This window comes from Ursus arctos, unplaced genomic scaffold (assembly GCF_023065955.2).
Source record: "Ursus arctos isolate Adak ecotype North America unplaced genomic scaffold, UrsArc2.0 scaffold_25, whole genome shotgun sequence".
NCBI classification, from domain to species: Eukaryota; Metazoa; Chordata; class Mammalia; order Carnivora; family Ursidae; genus Ursus; species Ursus arctos.
Window position 1 is genome coordinate 11,752,823 of NW_026622930.1, and position 19,583 is coordinate 11,772,405.

Below are 19,583 nucleotides of genomic sequence, written 5' to 3' on the forward strand. Positions count from 1 at the left end.
GGCTCACTCCTTTCCTCCTCCCTCACTTGCCTCGTCCGTCCTCCCCCAACGCCGTCCACTGCCCTTCCCAACCCCTAGTCGAATCCAGGTTCAAGAGCGAGAAAAGTTGATGCTCGCTCAGCAGCACCCGTGACGACCAGCCAGCAGAATCCCCCCGATGGCGGCCGCCATTTTGAAACTGGAGGCGAGACTCTGAGGCGGGGAAGGCCCAGGGCGATACCATCTTCCGGGGGGGGTGGGGACGAACCTGTGGGAAGGAGATGGCACTTACGACAATAAGTCTCGTCACCTTGAGCCGAAGTCTTATTTTTAAAAAATTTATAATGCGTGAAAGCTAAAGTAAGTACGGGAAGAGTCCAACATTGAAAGGAAGAAGAGGTATGGTTTCCCAGCGACACCCCTGTCTTCGAGCGGGCGTGGCGAATGGCAGGTCCCAAGGCCGCAGCTTCCGCCGGCGCCGGTGGTCGGGCTCGTCGCTGCCCTTGGTCGTGGGGTCGCTTTTGGCACCAAGGGCGCAGGTGGGTCCGGGGTCCAGGACGGCCCGAGGCACCGCGGGTCTCCGTTGTGCCTAGGGTCCACCTCTAGGGAAGCCCTCGGCGGCCGTGTCTGTAGGCGAGGGGTGGTCCGGGCCCCTCCGGAGCGTGCGAGCGGTGGAGAGGGAAATGGGGGTTTCTTCCCGTGGACAGCTGGGCTCACGTTTCGCACCTGGCGTCTTTTGGAAAGGGTAGTGGGAGGATGTGGTTATTGGAAAACGGCTTTAGGGATCACCCGGTGACCGCCCCTGGCCGGACCGGAGAGGAGACAGGACGGGATCACGCTCCTAGGTAGGAAGGAAGGAGCGAGCATCACAGATTGGTCCAAGTTTCAGCATTCTGTCTCCTAGTTGCTCAGGGTTGGAAACTAACCTCTTCCAAATCGCAAACCCTCTTGAGCCGACCATCCCACACAAAAAAATAATTTTTAAAAACGTAATATTTAATTTGTACTAGGTTATCAAGACACGGCGCCAGACCTCAAGGAGTTAGTTTCTCCATGCATCCAGCACTGCTTTTCATAGATGATATGTGTTGTTCCAAAAAAAAAAAAAAAAGTCGATCTAAAATGCTGTAGGGACCAATTAGAGATTAGGACTTAATTTTGGAAGTATCTATTCATCTACATTTTACAACATGAATTGACTTACAAAAATACTAGATACAGTTTTCTTTTAGAAGTTAGGCGGGAAAAATTGGGTTGAAGAAAAAGTAATGTTAGGAAAAATAATGCTGAGTGAGGTCAGTCTAAAAGTTTACCTCTACAGTTAACCTTAACAGACAATAAAACACAAATGGCTTGGACCAAGAAGGCGGACTGCCTGAGTGTTAATCCCCGCTCAGTCACTTACTGCATCTGTGACCTTAGGCAAGTCGATTGCCCCCGGATTTCCTTATCTGAAAAAAATATGCCTACCTCATTGGGGACATTAGTGAATACACACATAATATTGTGAAGATTACATGAGTCAGTGATTATGAAAAGCAGGAAGAACTGTACCTGACAGTTCTGTAAGAGCTCTTTCTAGAGCTAGGCAAAAAATTTGGAACATATTGGTAACAAAGGATGGGTGATCAGTTGCGTGATTCCTTGAGTCCATAAGATAAAAACTAACTAGTTTTTGTTAAGAATACCATAGCAAGTCCCAGTTCTGAAGTAAAAGAAGGATTTTTCATGAGTCTTATAAAGAAGACACTAATGGGGCGCCTGGGTGGCTCAGTCATTTGAGCATCTGACTCTTGATTGCGGCTCAGGTCATGATCTCAGGGTCATGAGATGGTGCCCCACATCTGTGCTGAGCATGGAGCCTGCTTAAGATTCTCTCTTTCTCTCTCACTTTGCTCCCTGCCCCCTCAAAAAGAAAGTAGACACTGATAGGTACAGTGCCCTCATGGGCACCCATGTGGATGTCATTCTTCATCCAAACCTCGGCTTGTTTCATTGTATCTTGTCCTAGGATCTCACTGCCCTTTGTCCATCAGATAAAGCCCCCTATGGTCTTGGGCTCATGACTAGAGCTTGTCTATACTCCCCCTCCTATACATTCTCCAGGAAATCGTTCTAGCTCACCTTAGGTCCATAAATCTTTGTCCTCCCCAGTCATTCACTCACAGTGAAATACAGAGGACAAATTATATTCAATGCCACTGCTCCCAAAATCCATTAAATAGATTATACAAGTGTAATATGAAATGTCTCTGGGACTAAGATTTGTCATTTACCTGTTAGTGATGGAATCATGGTGGCTAAACCCAACTCTGGATTTTGAATATACCGAATCCTTTTATCTCTCAGTCTTCCCCTGCAGAATGTATGTAAGAGCCTATGTGCAGCTAGAGTCTCAGGGGCTTATGTCAGACCTCTTCTCAGATTCTCAGAGTAAAGCCAGACAAAAGTAGCTGCTTGCCCTGTTGGAAGAATGCCAACAATAATGGCTTATAGCCCACAGGTGGCCATGGGCTTCTTTAGAACAGTCTTGGACTTAGTCAGCAAGCACTTCTGTTTTTGGTTAAAATACAGAGAGTATCTGACTCACCTGTGCTGAGGGTTAGGCTTGACCCCTCTTAAGAAATGTGAGGAACTTGAGGACAGGTGACAGAATACATGACCATTTGACTTCTAGAGACCTGTATTGTCTAGTATTGTGCAGTTTCGTGCTTTCAAAGTTACATTAGTTGATTAAGGCATGTATTGTTCCTATGCTTGACTGGCTCAAGTTTATTAAACAAGTAAGTGGCTAATTTGGTGGGTACTTGGTTAGATTCACAAAAAGTGCTTCAGAATCTAAATGCAAGTAATGTTACTTAGGGAAGGCACAGTGCTAAGAGAGCCGCCATTTCCTAGGAAATAAGGTTGCCCAAAACTATTTGCATCAAATCAGCTAACGAGTTCTTTGAACTGTAGGTTTTTCCAATCCCACCAGGGAGGACCAAAAGTCCCTATTTTGTTTGTTTTAAAGATTTATTTATTTGAGTGCGAACGTGAGTTGAGGGGGGCTGATGGAGAGAATCTTGAAGCAGACTCCCCGCTAAGTGGGGAGCCCCACCTGGGACCTGATCCCACAACTCATGAGATCATAAACTGAGCCAAAACCAAGAGCCCAACACTCAACTGACTGAGCCACCCAGCACCCCCACCCCCCACCCCCCCCGCCGGCCACCGAGAAGTCCCTGTTTTGATAAAGGCTCCCCAGATGCTTTTGATACACAGTCAGGTTTGAGAATTCCAGCTGCGACAGTAGACTAAAACTTTAATGAATCCCTAAACTATAAGTTACATATTTTAAATAACTTGGTAACTTTACATAATTTTCCAGACTGGTGATATTCAGACCAAAACCTGCTGTATGTAATATTGCACTTTAGCAAACAGAGTATTCCATAATTGCGCAACTATTAACTTCATGGTCATTTTCTAGCCCAGTGCCTTTAGATCGTGATGAAGGTTGAGAAAAAAGATTTGAAGTGTTTAAGTGTGAGAACCAGTGCCTTAGGAGAGGCAGGAATCTGTCTACCTAACCCTAGCACAGTTCAGCGCTGAGCAGTTTTGTTGGCAGTACTGTATTCTCTTACCAGGGTGTTGTCATATGCCTTCTCAGCCATTGTATATGATGTATTCATCTTAGATTGATGTGTTGGCAGATGTATTTTGATTTCATCTTTAGGTACAAATTTTTTGCAGAAACTGACAATTCAACTATGTATTTTTTAGTTAAGGCAAATTTATTTTCCATATGGTGACTTCTAGTTCTATTCCTCCTCCTCTACCTTTTAGAAACCCTTAGAACTTAAAAGCCCTTAAGTACCATAAATATCAATTCGAGAAGAGGTCTTTTATTTATTTTTTTTAAGATTTTATTTATTAATTTGACAGAGAGAAACAGCCAGCGAGAGAGGGAACACAAGCAGGGGGAGTGGGAGAGGAAGAAGCAGGCTCCCAGCGGAGGAGCCTGATGTGGGGCTCGATCCTGCAATGCCGGGATCACGCCCTGGGCCAAAGGCAGATGCTTAACGACTGCGCCACGCAGGCGCCCCAAGAAGAGGTCTTTTAGAGAGGTATTGAGATCTAATAGAAAAAGATCTTTGGAGCAAAGCTGAGCTTGAATTCCAGCTCTGTACCTCATAACCTGTTTAGGTTAAGCAGTTTTCTAGTCTATAAAATGAGGATAATAATAGTTATTTCATGTTATATATAAGATTATATGATGGCTCTGGTACCTAGTAGTCATTCTATAAAAGTAAATTCCCTTCTGCCCCTATCTTTTGTAAAATCTTTGAATTGATATTGAGATCTACCATGACGTTGTTGAATGCGGTTGTTTTTTAAAATTTCTCTCATTTCCTTTCCTTTCAAAATTAGTTTTCAGCTTTGTGCATTAGCAGTATTGTAGCTAATGATGTTTCTCTGAGTCACAATTACTACTAATTGAAAAATTAGTTGTCAATAATGATAGCTTAACTAAAGAAGTCTGCTTTTGGCATAATAGTATAATTATGTTTTAGCATTGTAAGAGGCTCTAAAATATTTTACACATGTGTAAAAGTTAAATTAATAGTAGGAGGTACAAATATTCAGCTTCTGCAGGTAGAATTTTTTTATACTCTCCATTTTGCTGTAGTATACCATATCAGATCACTAGTGGAGCTAGGAAGAAAAGTTAATAAATTGATGTTAGTGCACTGCAATTTTTTTTTTTTTAAGATTTTATTTATTTATTTGACAGAGAGAGAGCGAGAGGGAACACAGCAGGGGAAGTGGGAGAGGAAGAAGCAGGCTCCCAGGGGAGGAGCCTGATGCGGGGCTCAATCCCAGAACGCCGAGATCACGCCCTGAGCCGAAGGCAGACAATTAACGACTGAGCCACGCAGGCGCCCCAGTGCAGTACAATTTTTATACTAATCACCATCACCTGTATAATTGTCATCAAGTATATTTTAAGTTGTACACTACATTCCGATGCCAGGCAAATTTGAAGAGGCTTACTATGCTTTTAACATCTGTCTCCTATATTCAAGGCTATCTTCCTGTTTCAGATGCAATTTCACAAGATATTTCAAAGGCAGTTATATTTCTTATAATCTTTTTTTTCCCCTAGCACTCAAGATGAATGTAATTCAGATTTTTCGTGACCACTGGGTACATATACTTGTGCCTATGGGGTTTGTCCTTGGATGTTATCTAGACAGAAAGAATGATGAAAAGCTGACTGCCTTCCGGAACAAGAGTTTGTTGTTTAAAAGGTTAGTTTGTACAATTTTTTTAAACGAACAATTAACCATCTTTTGGAAATAATTCCTTTTAATATCCTATGTGCCAAAAATAAACAGAAGGGGTAAATTTTCCCCCAAGGACTTATATTTAAGTTATATTATTTTGCAGCATTAGTTGTTTAATCCTTCTACAAAACTGTATGGTTACCTTGGGAATGCCAACAAGTCTTCAGTTTATGAACAGGCTATTTCAAATGTTTGAATTGGGGGGTGGGGAGGATTCAAGGTACACTGTAATACAGAAACAAAGTTTTAAACCAGCTCACCAAAGCCTTTAATATAGCTTTCACATATTATCATATATTATCTTGCTTAAGCCAGGCTGTAGCTGAAATCTATGGTACTAATAGTGGCTTGGTGCTGTATTCACCACAACACTGCTTGAGAGCTTTAGAAGTGGTGCGTGAGTGATCAGAAGGCAGCTGGCAGCTGCCTGGTCCCACTGTGTCTCTGGAGATGGCTCTTTGGGCAGCAGAGTTAGTTAGCACGATAGGGGTCTGCCACTGGCTGTGCAGCTAGGTGGGAAGAAGCTCAAGGGATCAGAGGCTTGAGCAACGTTCATCGTCATTCACTGGAAAGGAGGTTTATAGTTAAGGATTTCCAGAAAGATAAAATTAATCAGAAAGGGTTTAGAAAACCTCAAATGAACTCATTGAGAGGATAATAGCTTTCACACAGACTAAGAAATTGCAGTTCCTTAATCTGGAAAAATGAAATCGAAGGGATGGTAAAAGTTTAAAATCGTGAGAGAATAGAATGAGTATGTTGAGTCTATATAAAAATTTTAATGGGTCAATTTAATAGAATATAAAATATTGAATTCCTACTCTTCTGACTCTTCTCTCCCCCCCCCCCAAAAGTTTAATCTGTACTTTTTCCTTTCCTTCCTTTTTAATTTCCACACAGGGAATTGAGACCCAGTGAAGAAGTTACCTGGAAGTAAAGGCCGTGACTGAATTACAGAATGTTCACATTTTAAAAATTAGGAGAGAAATAAAAACACATTCATTATTTAATTTGAAGTGTGATTCTTTTTATGTCGAGGCAGTCTTCCACATTTCAAGTAATAGGCACACTTAGCTTAAAAATAATTATTGAATACTTGATTGTGTACATTGATGTTAAATTTACAATTAGCATTTCATTGTCTTTTTTTTTTGAGACCATAGTACTATTAAATCATATAACCAATTTTTTCCTCAGATATTTTTCAGAATATTTTTTTCAAACTGTGTGCTTTAGACGGATGATACTAGCAGAAAATTTTAGTGACCTTGAGTTTGGCAAAGATCTCTTAAATGCAAGACATAAAGCATGAACTAGTTTTAAAAAATTTTGTTCTTCAGAAGACATTTATGAAAATGAAAATGCAGCCATAAATTGGGAGAAAGCATTTGCAAAATGTAATATACAACAAAGAACTTATATCTAGAAAATGTAAAGAACCCTTATGACTTAAAAAAAATTATTCATTTATTTAAGTAACCTCTACACCCAGTGTGGGGCTCAAATTCACCATCCTGAGATCAAGAGTCAAGAGCTTTTCCAACTGAGCCAGTCAGGCGCCCAAACCCAGTTTTTTAAATGAGCAAAAGAATTTTAAGATTTTATTCATTTATTTGAGAGAGAACACAAGCAGGGGCAGTGGGAGCCAGAGAAGCAGGCTCCTTGATCAGGGAGCCCAATGCATGGCCTGATTCCAGGACCCAGGGATCATGACCTGAGCCAAAGATTAATGGACTGAGCCACCCAGGCACCCCTAAGCAAAAGGTTTTAATAGACACTTCACAAAAAAAGATAGGACGATGGTAAATAAAGCACATGAAAAGCCTCCCAACATCAGTAGTCATTAGGGAAATGCAAATTTAAGCCACAATGAGATACCACTACACACCTATTAGAGTGGTTAAAATCAAAAGACTGATCCTATTCCCAGTGTTGGCAAGGGTGCAGAGCAACTGGACCTCACACACGGCTGGCAGGAATGTAAAATGTAGCAGCCAGGAGTTGTACCACTTTGGAAATCAGTTTGGCGGTTTCAAATGAAAATAACACCTCCCGTGTGACCCAGCCATTCCACTCTGAGGCATTGGTCCAATATAAAGAAAGCGTATGTTCACACAAATACTTACATGAATGTTCGTAGCAGATTAATTTGTAATAGCCAAAAATTAGAGCTAACCCAAATGTACATCAACAAATAGATAAATTGTGTTAAATCCATACAGTGGAATACTACTCAGCATTAAAAAAGGAATGCTCTATTGCTGATGACATTGATGAATTTCAAAATAATTATCCCGGATGAAAGAACCCAGACAGACAGCACACACTTTATGGTTCCATTTATATAAAATGTTAGACACACTATAAACTATAGTAACAAATTAGGGGTTGCCTGGAGGAGCAAGGTCCAGAAAGGGGTTAGAGGTAAGAATTACAAGGGGGCACAAGGGAATTTTGGAGTATAGTTTTCCATTTTTTTTGCTTGTGATGGTTCCATGTAGGCATTCATGTCATCTGTTGTATTCAACTACCTCATCTCAGAAAACAGTTCAGGTAATACTGAATTTAGGAGAAGTAAAATTAGAATAAAATACTCCCTAACTGTCACTGATCGGGTCTTTGCCAATGTAATTAGTTAAAGATCTCCATATGAAATCACCCTGGGTTAGGGTAGGACCTAATTCCAATCATTGGTACTTATAAGAGCAGAGGACAGAGACACAGAAGAAAAAGGCCACATGAAAACCAAAGCCAATGCTGGAGTTCTGCAACCACAAGCCAACTAGTGACAGGAGCCTCTAGAAGCTGGAAGAAGTGAGAAAAGGATTCTCCCTGTGACCATGGAGCATGGCCCTGCTGACACCTTGGTTTCTGACTTCTGGCCTCGAGAATAGTGAGAGAATAAATTTCTGTTGTTTTTTAGCCACCATGTTTGTGATAATTTGCTGCAGCAGCCATAGAAAATGAATACAAGCACATTTTTTTCTGAATAATACATCAAATAGTTTAAAAATCAAGAATAAAACTGTATACAGTGAAAAGTCTCGCTCTCATCCCTGTCTCCTATTTGCCTAGTTCTCTTCCCATCTCAAACATGTACATAACCTCTGGGTTTCCTGTATATTCTTCCAGAGATTTGTAATATATACGAACAAAAAAAAATAGATACACGTTTCTGTACACACACGCTTTCTTTAAAAATAAATCAGGAAAAAATGGTTTGCATATTTTTTCACTTCGTGAGACCATAATTTGTTTCCCCAGTAAGGCCACAGTTCCTTAAGAACATACATGGACTGTTTCCCCAGTACAGGAGTGAGGACTGCATGCAGGGGCATTCAGTAAAGGGTAACTAAATCCTACCCTTGAGCACCTGGTCTTCACTGGTACTCTCCATTTCCTTATCTCCTGCTGCCCTCTTTTGTTCCTCTGAGCCTGCACTTACCAAACTCCCCAGTTGTCTCCATAGCAACACAATTTAGTGGACTCCTGTAAGTCCTTATGTTCCTAGACCTCCTGACAGCAACTAACATGGATTCGTGAAACGTTGCCTTCTCAGGGCTTTGATAATTTTACAGTCTCCCACTTTTCCTCTCTTCTCCTTGATCATTCCTTCTCTATCCTCAAGGTTCTGATCTAGATCCTCTTTTCAATCTCTTCCTTTTCCCCTAGGTGACTTTATTCACTTCTGTGAATCACTCCCCATTCTACAGCAAAACCAAGCCCCTGAACTCCGGACCATTTATATAGAAAGATAGATTATCTCCACTCATTACTTGTCTTACATATCATAGGTATTTCCCAAACCCTGCCCCTTCCTCCAGTATTCCCTATCTAAGTGAATAGTATTCCTGCCACAGTGGCTGCCTAGGGCAGAAACCCAGACATTATCCCTAACAATTCTGTGTCCCTCTCTTTCCACTCTCACCAAGTTCTACTGAGTCTCCCCACTTCCTAATTATCTCTCAAAATGGCCTCCTCTCCAGTGCAAGTCATCACTCTAGCCCAAACACCATCATCTCTCCCAAGATTCCTTCCACAGCATCAGCTCTTTTCTGCAGCTAGAGCGATCTTAATAAAATGCAAATCTGAGCGTCTCTTCTTTAAAAACTTTATATAACTCCCCAACTGTCTTTAACAAGCATACCTTCCTTAACCTAATTTCAAGGTGCAAAATCCGCTTCTTTCCTACTCCTTCAGCTTCATCAAACCCCGTCACCCACTTTACTGGACTTTTCAGTTCCCCCAACTCACGCCTCCTCTTCAGGGTCAGAACGCAGACAGTAACAAGGTGTCTGGATTTGGACCCCAGCAAGGGCAACTCACTAGTTGACCTTAGACACGGTTCTTCTCTTAACCTCCCTGCTCATCAGTGTCCTCATGTGTAAAACGGGGATCATAACAACACCTACATCAAAGATGGTTATATTAAATTCGTTAATATATGCAAAGTAGTTCAAAAAGAATGCCTAACCTACAGTAAGCTCTATATAAATATTAATTACATTTTTACACAAGCGCTAGGTGTTGGGGGATGCAATGATGTCTTAATCAGGCTTTCAGTGGGGGAGGAAGGGAAAAATATTAAATAATTACATGCAGATATGATGAGCAGACAATACAAAGTGGAGAACATACAAGAACATAGAACCCAGGTGCTCCTTATCCAGACCCCTTAATAGCCTAAAAATCCATAGCAATGGGTGGGAAGCAGAGATGTTCCTCCAGACGGTAGGTGGCGCTGCAACCCCGCCCCCCCGCCGGCCGGATAAAGGGATATGGGAGGACGCGCTACAAAGGTCACGTGTGCTCGCATTTACCGCCCCGGCGTTCACTCGCTCTTCGTTCCACGTGATTCATATCCTCCGGGATGATTGGTCTGTACGAGTCACGTGGGCAGGGGCGGCTCGAGGCGGGGCGGGGCAGGGTGGGAGGAGGGGTGGGGCCGAGGGGCGGGGCTGGAGGGGGTGGTTCGGCGCGGGGGCCGTTGGCTCCAGACAAATAAACATGGAGTCCATCTTCCACGAGAAAGTAAGTGTCCGCGTTCGGTGGTGATCTGTCTGCTGTGCCGTGGCTGCGGTGGGGCGTGGTACCTCCTCCTCCTGGAGCGCTGGCGGGGGCCCGAGTCGCCCCCATCCCAGTCTTGCCGGGCGGAGTAGCTTGATAGGAAGAGGAGCTTCACCGACTCCCCCACCGCACCCAGTGCCCCAGAGGCCGGTGCCCGAGGAGTCCCGGGCCGGGGACGCCGGCGAGCTGGAAGGGAGTGAAGCAGGGCCGGAGGCGCCGTGGGGCACGGGAGAGGGGTGCCACCGAATGCGTTAGCTTTTGCGCTTCCCCTCCACTTTCCGTGGGATTCGTTCTCCAGTCCCTTCTCCTCCACTCTCCCTAGGTTTCTAGCTAGTCACCTCTTGGACAAGTCCCTCGACCCTTCCCAACTCCACCCCACACCCCAGTCCTACTCCTGGCAGAATTAACTTTTCCTTCTCTGGGCTCCTCAATTCGATATTGGAACCTCCCATACACTTAGATCTCTGGGGTTGTGTTCTCGTCCTCCTGCACTGGGTCCAGGAGCCTCCCGAGGGCGGGGTTCTTGGCTCGTCCCGTGTAGGGCCTGACACTTAAGGAAGTGAGGTAGGAAATCCTCCGCTCCCCTAAATAGGGAAGTCGTCACAAGAGTTTTTGTTACGGGATGTTTAGGTTTCGTTTCTTTTGGTAGTTGCATCTTTCCCGATCAGGAGGCCAGCTCTCTTATTAGGTATTAGGGGTGGACTGGAATAATTGTGTTGTGGTCCGCCTAGCGTTTGTCTTTTATTCTGGGATGACCACGCACTTGAAGATGCTGTTTGTGGCATGTGGAGAAACTCGTCTTCTCTCACATACAATAAACAAGCTGTTTGGGTGTGAGTGAAACCTTCCTCAGGACAACTTTGGCACATGATATGTTGTTTCATAATAGTTTCATGTTTGGAAAGGGTTGTTGGTGAGGCTATTATTTAGTAGGAGCAAAGGGGTTTTGTTTTGTTAAATACTTTTAAACGATCATTTATCCATTTAAAAAGTCACACAAGTCAAAGCCATCAAAGACAAAAAGAGGCACAGTGTAAATCTAAACAAATTGTTAAATGGGATGCTTTTCTTTATAGAAAATATTTTAGCACGTTTTGGCACTGGGGTAGACTGGTTTTTATGTGTGGGTAAGGACTCAGTGGTATAATTATCACTAATCTTTTGACTTGATTGACATGATTTATGAATCTTGGACAAGAGAAATTTAGTTGCTTGGCTAAGGAGACTGGATGAAGAGAACCCTACATATACATATTTTTATTACTATTTTTCAAAAGCTTTAGGGTAGGATCAGATGTTTCAAATGGAAGATTTTAAACATTTCCACACCACTTCTTGAGATTCGGATAAGAAGCTGGGTGCTAGCCTCATAAAGGTGTACTTTCCTGAAAGAAGTCGCTACCAGGGATGCCTGGGTGCCTCAGACGGTTGAGTGTCTGTCTTTGTCTGGGGTTGTGATCCCAGGGTCCTGGGATCAAGTCCTGCATCAGGCTCCTTGCTCAGTGGGGATCCTGCTTCTCCCTCTGCCTCCCACTCCTCCTGCTTGTGCTCTCTCTCTCTCTTTGACAAATAAAAAAATAAAATCTTAAAAAAAAAAGTCACTATTAGCATCAGCCTCTAGGCTTAAAGATACTTAAAAAGTACAATTTACCTTTATCATCAACTTAAATGTACTTAATAGATGAGGCTGGTAAGATTTTTGGGGAATATTTCAAGAATGGAAAGCACCTGTAACCATAGGGCCCATTGTTAATCTCGTACACAGTCCATTTGGGGAATGTTTTAGCTTAATATGCCATGTTCTAGCACACTCCCTTCCCCTCTGCCACACACATTTAACCTTTGCTAGAGCCGGAAAACCAGCTTTGGTTCTAAGGAAGCTGTGTATATAGAGATACCTGCCTACAACAGGCCTTGCAACTACTTCCTCTTAGGATATTGGTTTCCCCATTTTCAGAGTTATCACTTTGAGTATCCTTTTTTAAGTTAGAATGTAAACTTAACAGTTGTTGGTGATCTATCCCCAGTGCCTAAGATAGTGCCTGGCACATAGTAATTGCTCAATAAATATTTGAATGAATTGGGAGTTTCTTGAGCTTCTAAGATGTGTATGGTGCTATTTATCTAAAGTAAATAATCTTTCTGTAAATATTTTAGGCTTTGCAGGTTATATATGGCCTCTCATGTATTCATGTTTGTATGGGTGTGTTACCCAACCATCTATAATCATAAAAACCAGAGCGCCTGGGTAGCTCAGTCAGTTGAGCATCTGGCTCTTGGTTTCAGCTGAGGTCATGATCTCAGGGATTGTAGGGTCCAGGCCCGAGTGGGGCTCTGTACTGAGCACAGTGTCTGCCTCAGATTCTTTCTCCCTCTCCCCCCACCACCTCTTTCCCCCTCTTACACGCTCATGTGCGCCCACTCTGTCTCTGAAATAAATAAAAACATCTTTTAAAAAACAAAAATAAAATAAAATCATCAAAACCATTCTTAGCTACTGGAGCAGGTCATTTGGCTTCTAGGTTAGAGTTTGCCAACCCCTAACTTCGATCCTCATACGAAATGGCCACTAACTGCTGGGTGTCTGGGTTTTTGTTTGGTTCTGGTGTCTGCTTTCTGTCATATTTGTTACCATTTCTGTTGCTGCCTGCTCTTGGTACAGTCACTCTGCCATCCCAATTGGTACTTTTAATGTCCTGTGAACTGAGAATGATAATCAGACTTGTTGGGATTGTGTTTAAAATTAATGAAAATAACTAAAAGATGCTGAGCTTTGACTCATTTTGCCCTTTGGTGATTGTTGGTTCCTAATTGTATTTAGGATATTTGAGGTTTAGGAATAACCAAATTCCAAATGAGTGGCTTGAGGAAGTAATAATATCACAGACTTGAAACTTCTGCCTGGGTTTGAATCCCAGCTCTGCCATTTACTACCCATACGATCTTGGGCAAGTTACTGATTATATCTCTCTGCTCCAGTTTCCTCCTCTCTGGTGTGAGGACAATAAAGTGTCTGCCTCAGTTGGAAGCGCTTGGAATGCTTCCTGGCCAGCAGTATAGACATGCTGGCTATTGTTACTCAGATGCTTGTGTTTGCTGAACCTCATAATCGGGGGTGAGACCTTATCATCACTGAGATGAAATGAAGATCTGCTAGGGTGATTGTGTGGCCCTTTAAGTTAGGCCATTTCTGAGCACACACCCTTAGGTTTATGCCTGGTTTCTGTTGTAATCTGTTGTAATCAGTAATATCTCTGGGAATTTGAACTGGTTGCAGGTTGGTCCTAAAGACTTTGGGGACAGTGAGGGAGTGATGTGGTTACAGTTACTATTTGTGGTTTTATAATATATCTTGGTAGGGGCACCTGGGTGGCTCAGTCGGTTAAGCATCTGCCTTCGACTCAGGTCATCATCTCAGTGTCCTGGGATTGAGCTCTCGTGGGGCTCCCTGCTCGGCAGGGTGTCTGCTTTTCCCTCTTCCTCTGCCCCATGCTTTCTCTCTCTCTCTCTCAAATAAATAAATAAAATCTTAAAAATAAAACAAAAGAGGGGCGCCTGGGTAGCTCAGTCGTTAAGCGTCTGCCTTCGGCTCAGGGTGTGATCCCGGGGTCCTGGGATCAAGCCCCACATCAGGCTCCTCTACTGGGAGCCTACTTCTTCCTCTCCCGCTCCTCCTGCTTGTATTCCCTCTCTCACTGGCTGTCTCTCTCTGTATCAAATAAATAAATAAAATCTTTAAAAAAATAAAAATAAAATAAATAAAAAAATAAAATATCTTAGTAAAGCTGAACCTACAGTTTGTTCATCCTCTGATCCCAACACAATAAGTCTGAGCCTGAAATCATGGAATTTCGATACTGCTGAACTTTGACTATGGCACAGATAAACTTCTATCCAACTTTGGTTAAAGCTCCATGAGAAGGAGATGAGTGGGGATAAGTTGGGCGCAGGGAATGCATAATCTTAGGTGAGGCCATTGTACAGGTTTTTTTGGTTCTTAGAATTTGATTCATCTTGTGACTTTAAAAAATGATTTTAAATTTGGACAGAACAATTTGTTCTTTTCTTCCATTAAATCTTACTAGAAGTACAGAACTTGATATTTCATATAGCAGTACAGTTTTACTTAGACAAGGTTTGATTTTAAGTGCTTATTTTCTTGTATTTCAAAGGTTGTTTATAGAGACTTTCTTCAAAGTTTTTTATAGAGAGAATTTTAAGATTTTATTTGTTTGCTTATTTATTTATTTATTTATTTATTTATTTATTTATTTATTATAAGATTTAAAGAGAGACAGCACAAGCAGGGGAAGCTGCAGGCAAAGGGAGAAACAGGTTCCCCACTGAGCAAGGAGCTCAATATGGAGCTGGATCCCAGGACTCCGGGATCATGACCTGAGCCGAAGGCAGCTGCTTAACTGACTGAGCCACCCAGGCGCCCCTAGAGACAGAATTTTTAAACTAATAGTTGGAGTCATAATTTCAATATATGTATTAAATGTGATGACCATAGTTTGGGAGTACCAGCTGAGGCAGGTAGCCTGACAGCGGGACAGAAAATTTGCATTAGAAATGTTCCCAGAAAATCCAGTGTCTGATCACCATAGTAGGTAGCTTTTGATACATGAAATAGCTGTATCTTAGCAGAAGTCTTTTTGTTGTTATTTGAATTTTTTTAAGTGTAACAATCAGATGTTAGGGGCACACAGATGATTAGAGTACAGCTCAGTGAGGTCTCACAAAGTGAACACACATGTGTAAATAATTCTTAGACTCAGGTAACAGAACATTTACCTGCATTCTATAAGCTCCCCTTAGGCCCTCTTCCAGATACTCTCCCTCTGCCCCACCTTCACCCCTGCAAGGGTAATCACTATCCTGAATTCTGATATCATAGATTAGTTTTGCCTGTTTTTGAACTTTTTGTAAATAAAATCATATAGTGTGTACTCTTTTGAGTCTGTTTTTTTTTAAGATTTTATTTATTTAAAGGTAGAGAGTGTGAACAGGGGGAGGGGCAGAGGGAGAGGGAGAGAGAATCTCACGCAAGCTGTGCTGCGCTGCGCTCAGAGCCCGATGGAGGGCTCGATCCTATGACCCTGAGATCATGACCTGAGCTGAAATCAAGAGTTGGACATTTAACTAACTGAGTTACTCAGGTGCCCCTTGAATCTGTCTTCTTTAAGGCTGATTCATCCATATTGTTGCAGGTAGTTGTAGTTAATTCATTCTCATTGTCGTATAGTATTCTCTTGTGAATGTAACACAATTTACCCATTCTGCTGTGATGGGCATCTGGGTGATTTGGGTTGGGAACATTACGAATAGTTCTATGAACATTTTTATAGATGTCGTTTGATGAATGTATGTTTACATTTCTGTTGTTGGCATTATGCGCCTAGTATTGGAATTGCTAGATCATAGGGTTTGTATATGTTAAGCTTTAATAGATACTCCAGATAGTTTTCCAGAGTGGTTGTACTAATTTGCATGTCCACCAGTAGTATACAGTAGTTTTAATATGTCTAATCTCCAACATTTTAGCCAGTTTTGGAGAGTGTGTAGTAGTAACATACTGTGGTTTTAGTATATCATTCCCTGCTGGCTAATGAAGGGGAGCATCTGTTTGTGTTTTTTAGCCATTTGGCTATCTTCTTGTGAATACTTGTTTGTCTTGCCCATTTTTCAATAGAATGTTAGTAGGATGTCTATGTATCCCTTCAATTCACATTGTATTGTTCAGAGGGAGTTGCTTTCTGGCAGTAGGAATACAGTAGAAGGAAAAAAAGTAGAGACAAGGTCTCTGTCTCTCACGATGTGGCTGTGACTTGAGGGAGAGATTGTGTCTTTGGCTTCAGGCTACTTTTCCCTGTACCAAAATATGAAGATAAGCTTATCTCGGTCCCCTGTCTCACACTCAGACTGTCTCAATGCTCCCTTCCTATTCCGTTGCATACCTGTACCGTGTATTATTTTCAGAAGCTGATTTTTGTTCCTAGAAAATTAATTCATCAGGAAAAATATGTGTCTTGCAAGGTGTTGCTCTTTGGGGTCACCATCTATTGACTAACATAGCTCAGAACAAATTGCACAAGGTGAGACAGGCTGGGTTAAGGCATAGACTTTACTGGGGAAAGGGAGAACTTAGAGGGCCAGGGTTAGCAGGAGAAGGTAAGTGTTTTCATCTTCTGCCATCATCCCGCAGAGGGGTCTGTGTTCACAGGAAGGGATCTCATCCACCAGTGAATCTCCCTTCGTATGAGGCAAGCATGGGAGAGTGGCATCGTTGTGGGGAACAGGGTGATAAACTGCTCAGCGCCAGGCAGGTTGGATTTAGATTTGGGGTGCCAGTTGTGTGAGCCAGCTGCCCAGTACCTGAAGACCCTGGGGCGCGTGGGAAGTTGTACTCCCTCCACCACCCACGATAGGAAGCCGGTGATCCCGATGATCGCGTCGTTGCTTGGATGCAGCTCTCCTTGCTGGCTTGTCTGGAAGTGAGCTCCAAGGTGGTTTTTGGAGGTGTTGCTCGTTGTACCGTACTACATGCACATTTCGTGCAGGGGTCCTTGAAGAGAACCTTGGCTCTGTTAGCTACGTCTTCCTTAACATCAAATGGGATCTTTCTTACCTGTATCAGTTCTTGAGATTCTTTTTTTTTTTTTTAAGATTTTTTATTTATTTATTTGACAGAGATAGAGACAGCCAGCGAGAGAGGGAACACAAGCAGGGGGAGTGGGAGAGGAAGAAGCAGGCTCATAGCAGAGGAGCCTGATGTGGGGCTCGATCCCACAACGCTGGGATCACGCCCTGAGCCGAAGGCAGACGCTTACCCGCTGTGCCACCCAGGCGCTCCGAGATTCTTTTGTTCATTGATTTCAAATTCCTTGAATAAGCATTTAGATTGAGTAGATTGTCTTGTTATAAGAATACAAATGTTCTAGGGATTAAAATTCCCTTTCAGCATTTTTAATTTGCACTGGAACCTTCAAAGATGTATGTATTGTAGGTATGAAAATGAGAGGTGCTAATGTCTTTTATAGAGCAGTTTCTAGTAAAGTATGAAATTTGGCATATCTGATAGAGAATGATATTTAACATAAATCATTCTTCAGTTTTTGATTGTATAGCTAAATAATTGTAGTTTCATTAGTGGTAAAATTATAAGTGTTAACAGTGAAAACTCTTGCCCTTATGTTAATCATTCTTCTCTAAAGCCGAAAAGGTTCAGTTTGGCTGCATTAAGTTAATGATTAAATTCCTCTTTAGAGGAAGCTACTGTACAAGTCTGTTTAACGAGTCACATTTGAATTTTTTCTTTTGGAAACGTTAGCAAGAAGGCTCACTTTGTGCTCAGCATTGCTTGAATAATCTGTTGCAAGGAGAATATTTTAGCCCTGTGGAATTATCTTCAATTGCACATCAGCTAGATGAAGAAGAGAGGATGAGAATGGCAGAAGGAGGAGTTACTAGCGAAGACTATCGCACATTTTTACAGGTACTGATTTTAAATTCACTAAATCGAGTTTTTTTTTTAATGTGGGTACTGTTTAGAAAAGGATGCACCATTTTTCCTATAGGGCTCTGACTTGTTAATTATAACTGTGCTCTTGACTGTATAAATGGGAACACACAAGATGTTATTTTAAATATGCACACTAATGACAGTTTTTATCCTTCTCTCCCACCCTCAACCCCCGCCTCAACTACCTATCCAAATTAAACAGCAGCCTTCTGGAAATATGGATGACAGTGGCTTTTTCTCTATTCAAGTAAGTAGTCACAAGCGTGTACTAAGGGTTGTTCATATCCCAGGCACTGTTCAAGCTGAGGATATGGTTGATGTGAATATCTTTTCACAGCCTTTCATGGTCACTGTAACGATAAAACCTTCAGAAATTCCTCCAATAGATAGTGTCTAAGAGTATAAGATTATTAAAAAAATTAAAATAAGCTATAGAGCACAAGGAAAAAAAACTGAAAAAAGTCTAAGATTATACTCTAGAGTACTAGATTTTTATAGAGATAAACAGGAAAAATTAAGATTGTAGAACCTTCATATTACTTATTTTATTATTTTTTATTTTTTTTAAGTAGGCTCCACGCCCAGCCTGGATCCTAACGCGAGGCTTGAACTCACAACCCTGAGATCAAGACCTGAGTTGAGATCAAGAGTCAGACGCTTAACCGACTGAGCTACCCAAGCGCCCCAGAACCTTCATTTTTAGAGTAGGGCTTTTTGAAAGGAGACTATTTAATTTACATGTGGATGCTGATAACCATAATTCCAATAAGTCATAGTATTTCAAACTTACTACTTGTGTAAATTTGAGAAAATGCAACACCTTACTACCTTTCATTCAAATCCGCCTACCAGGATTGGATTCCTTTATTATGGTCTATGGCTTTTGCTTGTTTTCTTTTTTGAAACTTACGTCTCCCCTTGAATTCTGTGGGTGATTGTACATGTACTTGTGAGATCCTTTTATCTTATCTGTGGGTCTTTCATTCTGTTTCTGTCCTCTGGGAGGTGTGTCCAGAGTTCTCTCAGAACCTGTCTTGAGGAGCCTGTTTCTACACATACATGTGTTGCACTCCCCTGTGCTGTCCTGCTGGACTCCTCATCCAGCGGCATTTCCGCCCAGCGCTCCATGGTGCACTGCAGCTGGAGGAGGCCCTGGCAGGCCTGGCTCCCGGCACCCACCGTTGCCTGTGCGCGCAGTCCTGCTCTTGGTGCCGGCTTACGGGTGCCCAAGGCGTTGCGTTCACTTTGTGTCTGTGCTGGTACCTGGTTCATTTCCTGCTCGTTGGCTACCTTGGAGCGCAGAGAGTGAATTCTCACAAATCCTTTTGCTTTCTCACTTTGAAGTACTCAGGTTTGTTTCTTGTGGGGTTTTTTTTTCCCTCTACAGATTACAAACCCATGATAATAGAAGCTTAAATTCTGAAAGCTTCCATTTAAATTCCCAGGAAGAACTCCTTTTAACAGACAACATTTTTGTCACTACTGACATCCCAGGTAGCGAGTTGAATATACCTTTTCTAAAGCAGGACCCATAGCAGCCAAATTATCGCATGTATATATTGGACTAGTTTTAAGAATAGTACCCACTGTCTTTAAAAAAAAAAGGGGGGGGGGGCGCCTGCGTGGCTCAGTCGTTAAGCGTCTGCCTTCGGCTCAGGGCGTGATCCCAGCGTTCCGGGATCGAG

General features: G+C 42.3%; 3 protein-coding genes and 1 pseudogene across 8 annotated transcripts in view; 3 read left to right on the forward strand and 1 right to left on the reverse strand.

Annotated features, from left to right (window-relative positions):
- The window catches only part of CPSF2 (cleavage and polyadenylation specific factor 2), a 33,100-nt gene extending 32,890 nt beyond the window's left edge, over positions 1-210 (reverse strand). Inside the window, exon 1 of the mRNA XM_026515426.4 lies at positions 31-210. The gene's annotated coding sequence lies outside the window, so the exon portion shown is untranslated. The remainder of the gene's footprint in view (positions 1-30) is intronic.
- NDUFB1 (NADH:ubiquinone oxidoreductase subunit B1) lies at positions 158-6,319 on the forward strand. The gene is made up of 4 exons (XM_057318746.1): positions 158-184; positions 356-518; positions 5,129-5,273; positions 6,210-6,319. Exons 1-4 carry the CDS (start codon positions 158-160, stop codon positions 6,244-6,246), a joined length of 372 nt encoding a protein of 123 aa, XP_057174729.1. The 3' UTR covers positions 6,247-6,319.
- LOC113267464 (U4 spliceosomal RNA) lies at positions 4,398-4,526 on the forward strand (annotated as a pseudogene).
- A 3,931-nt stretch (positions 6,320-10,250) lies between the features above and the next one.
- Positions 10,251-19,583, forward strand: part of ATXN3 (ataxin 3) — a 36,650-nt gene continuing 27,317 nt past the window's right edge. For 3 of the 6 annotated variants that reach the window (XM_057318677.1, XM_026515430.3, XM_026515432.2), the window contains exons 1-3: positions 10,279-10,340; positions 17,707-17,871; positions 18,101-18,145. In XM_057318677.1, the coding sequence (XP_057174660.1) occupies positions 10,317-10,340; positions 17,707-17,871; positions 18,101-18,145 (234 nt within the window). In that variant the 5' untranslated portion in view covers positions 10,279-10,316. Of the gene's footprint in view, positions 10,341-17,706; positions 17,872-18,100; positions 18,146-19,583 lie in introns of all 6 variants that reach the window. The other 3 variants (XM_048220183.2, XM_057318676.1, XM_057318678.1) reach the window with 3 other exon arrangements.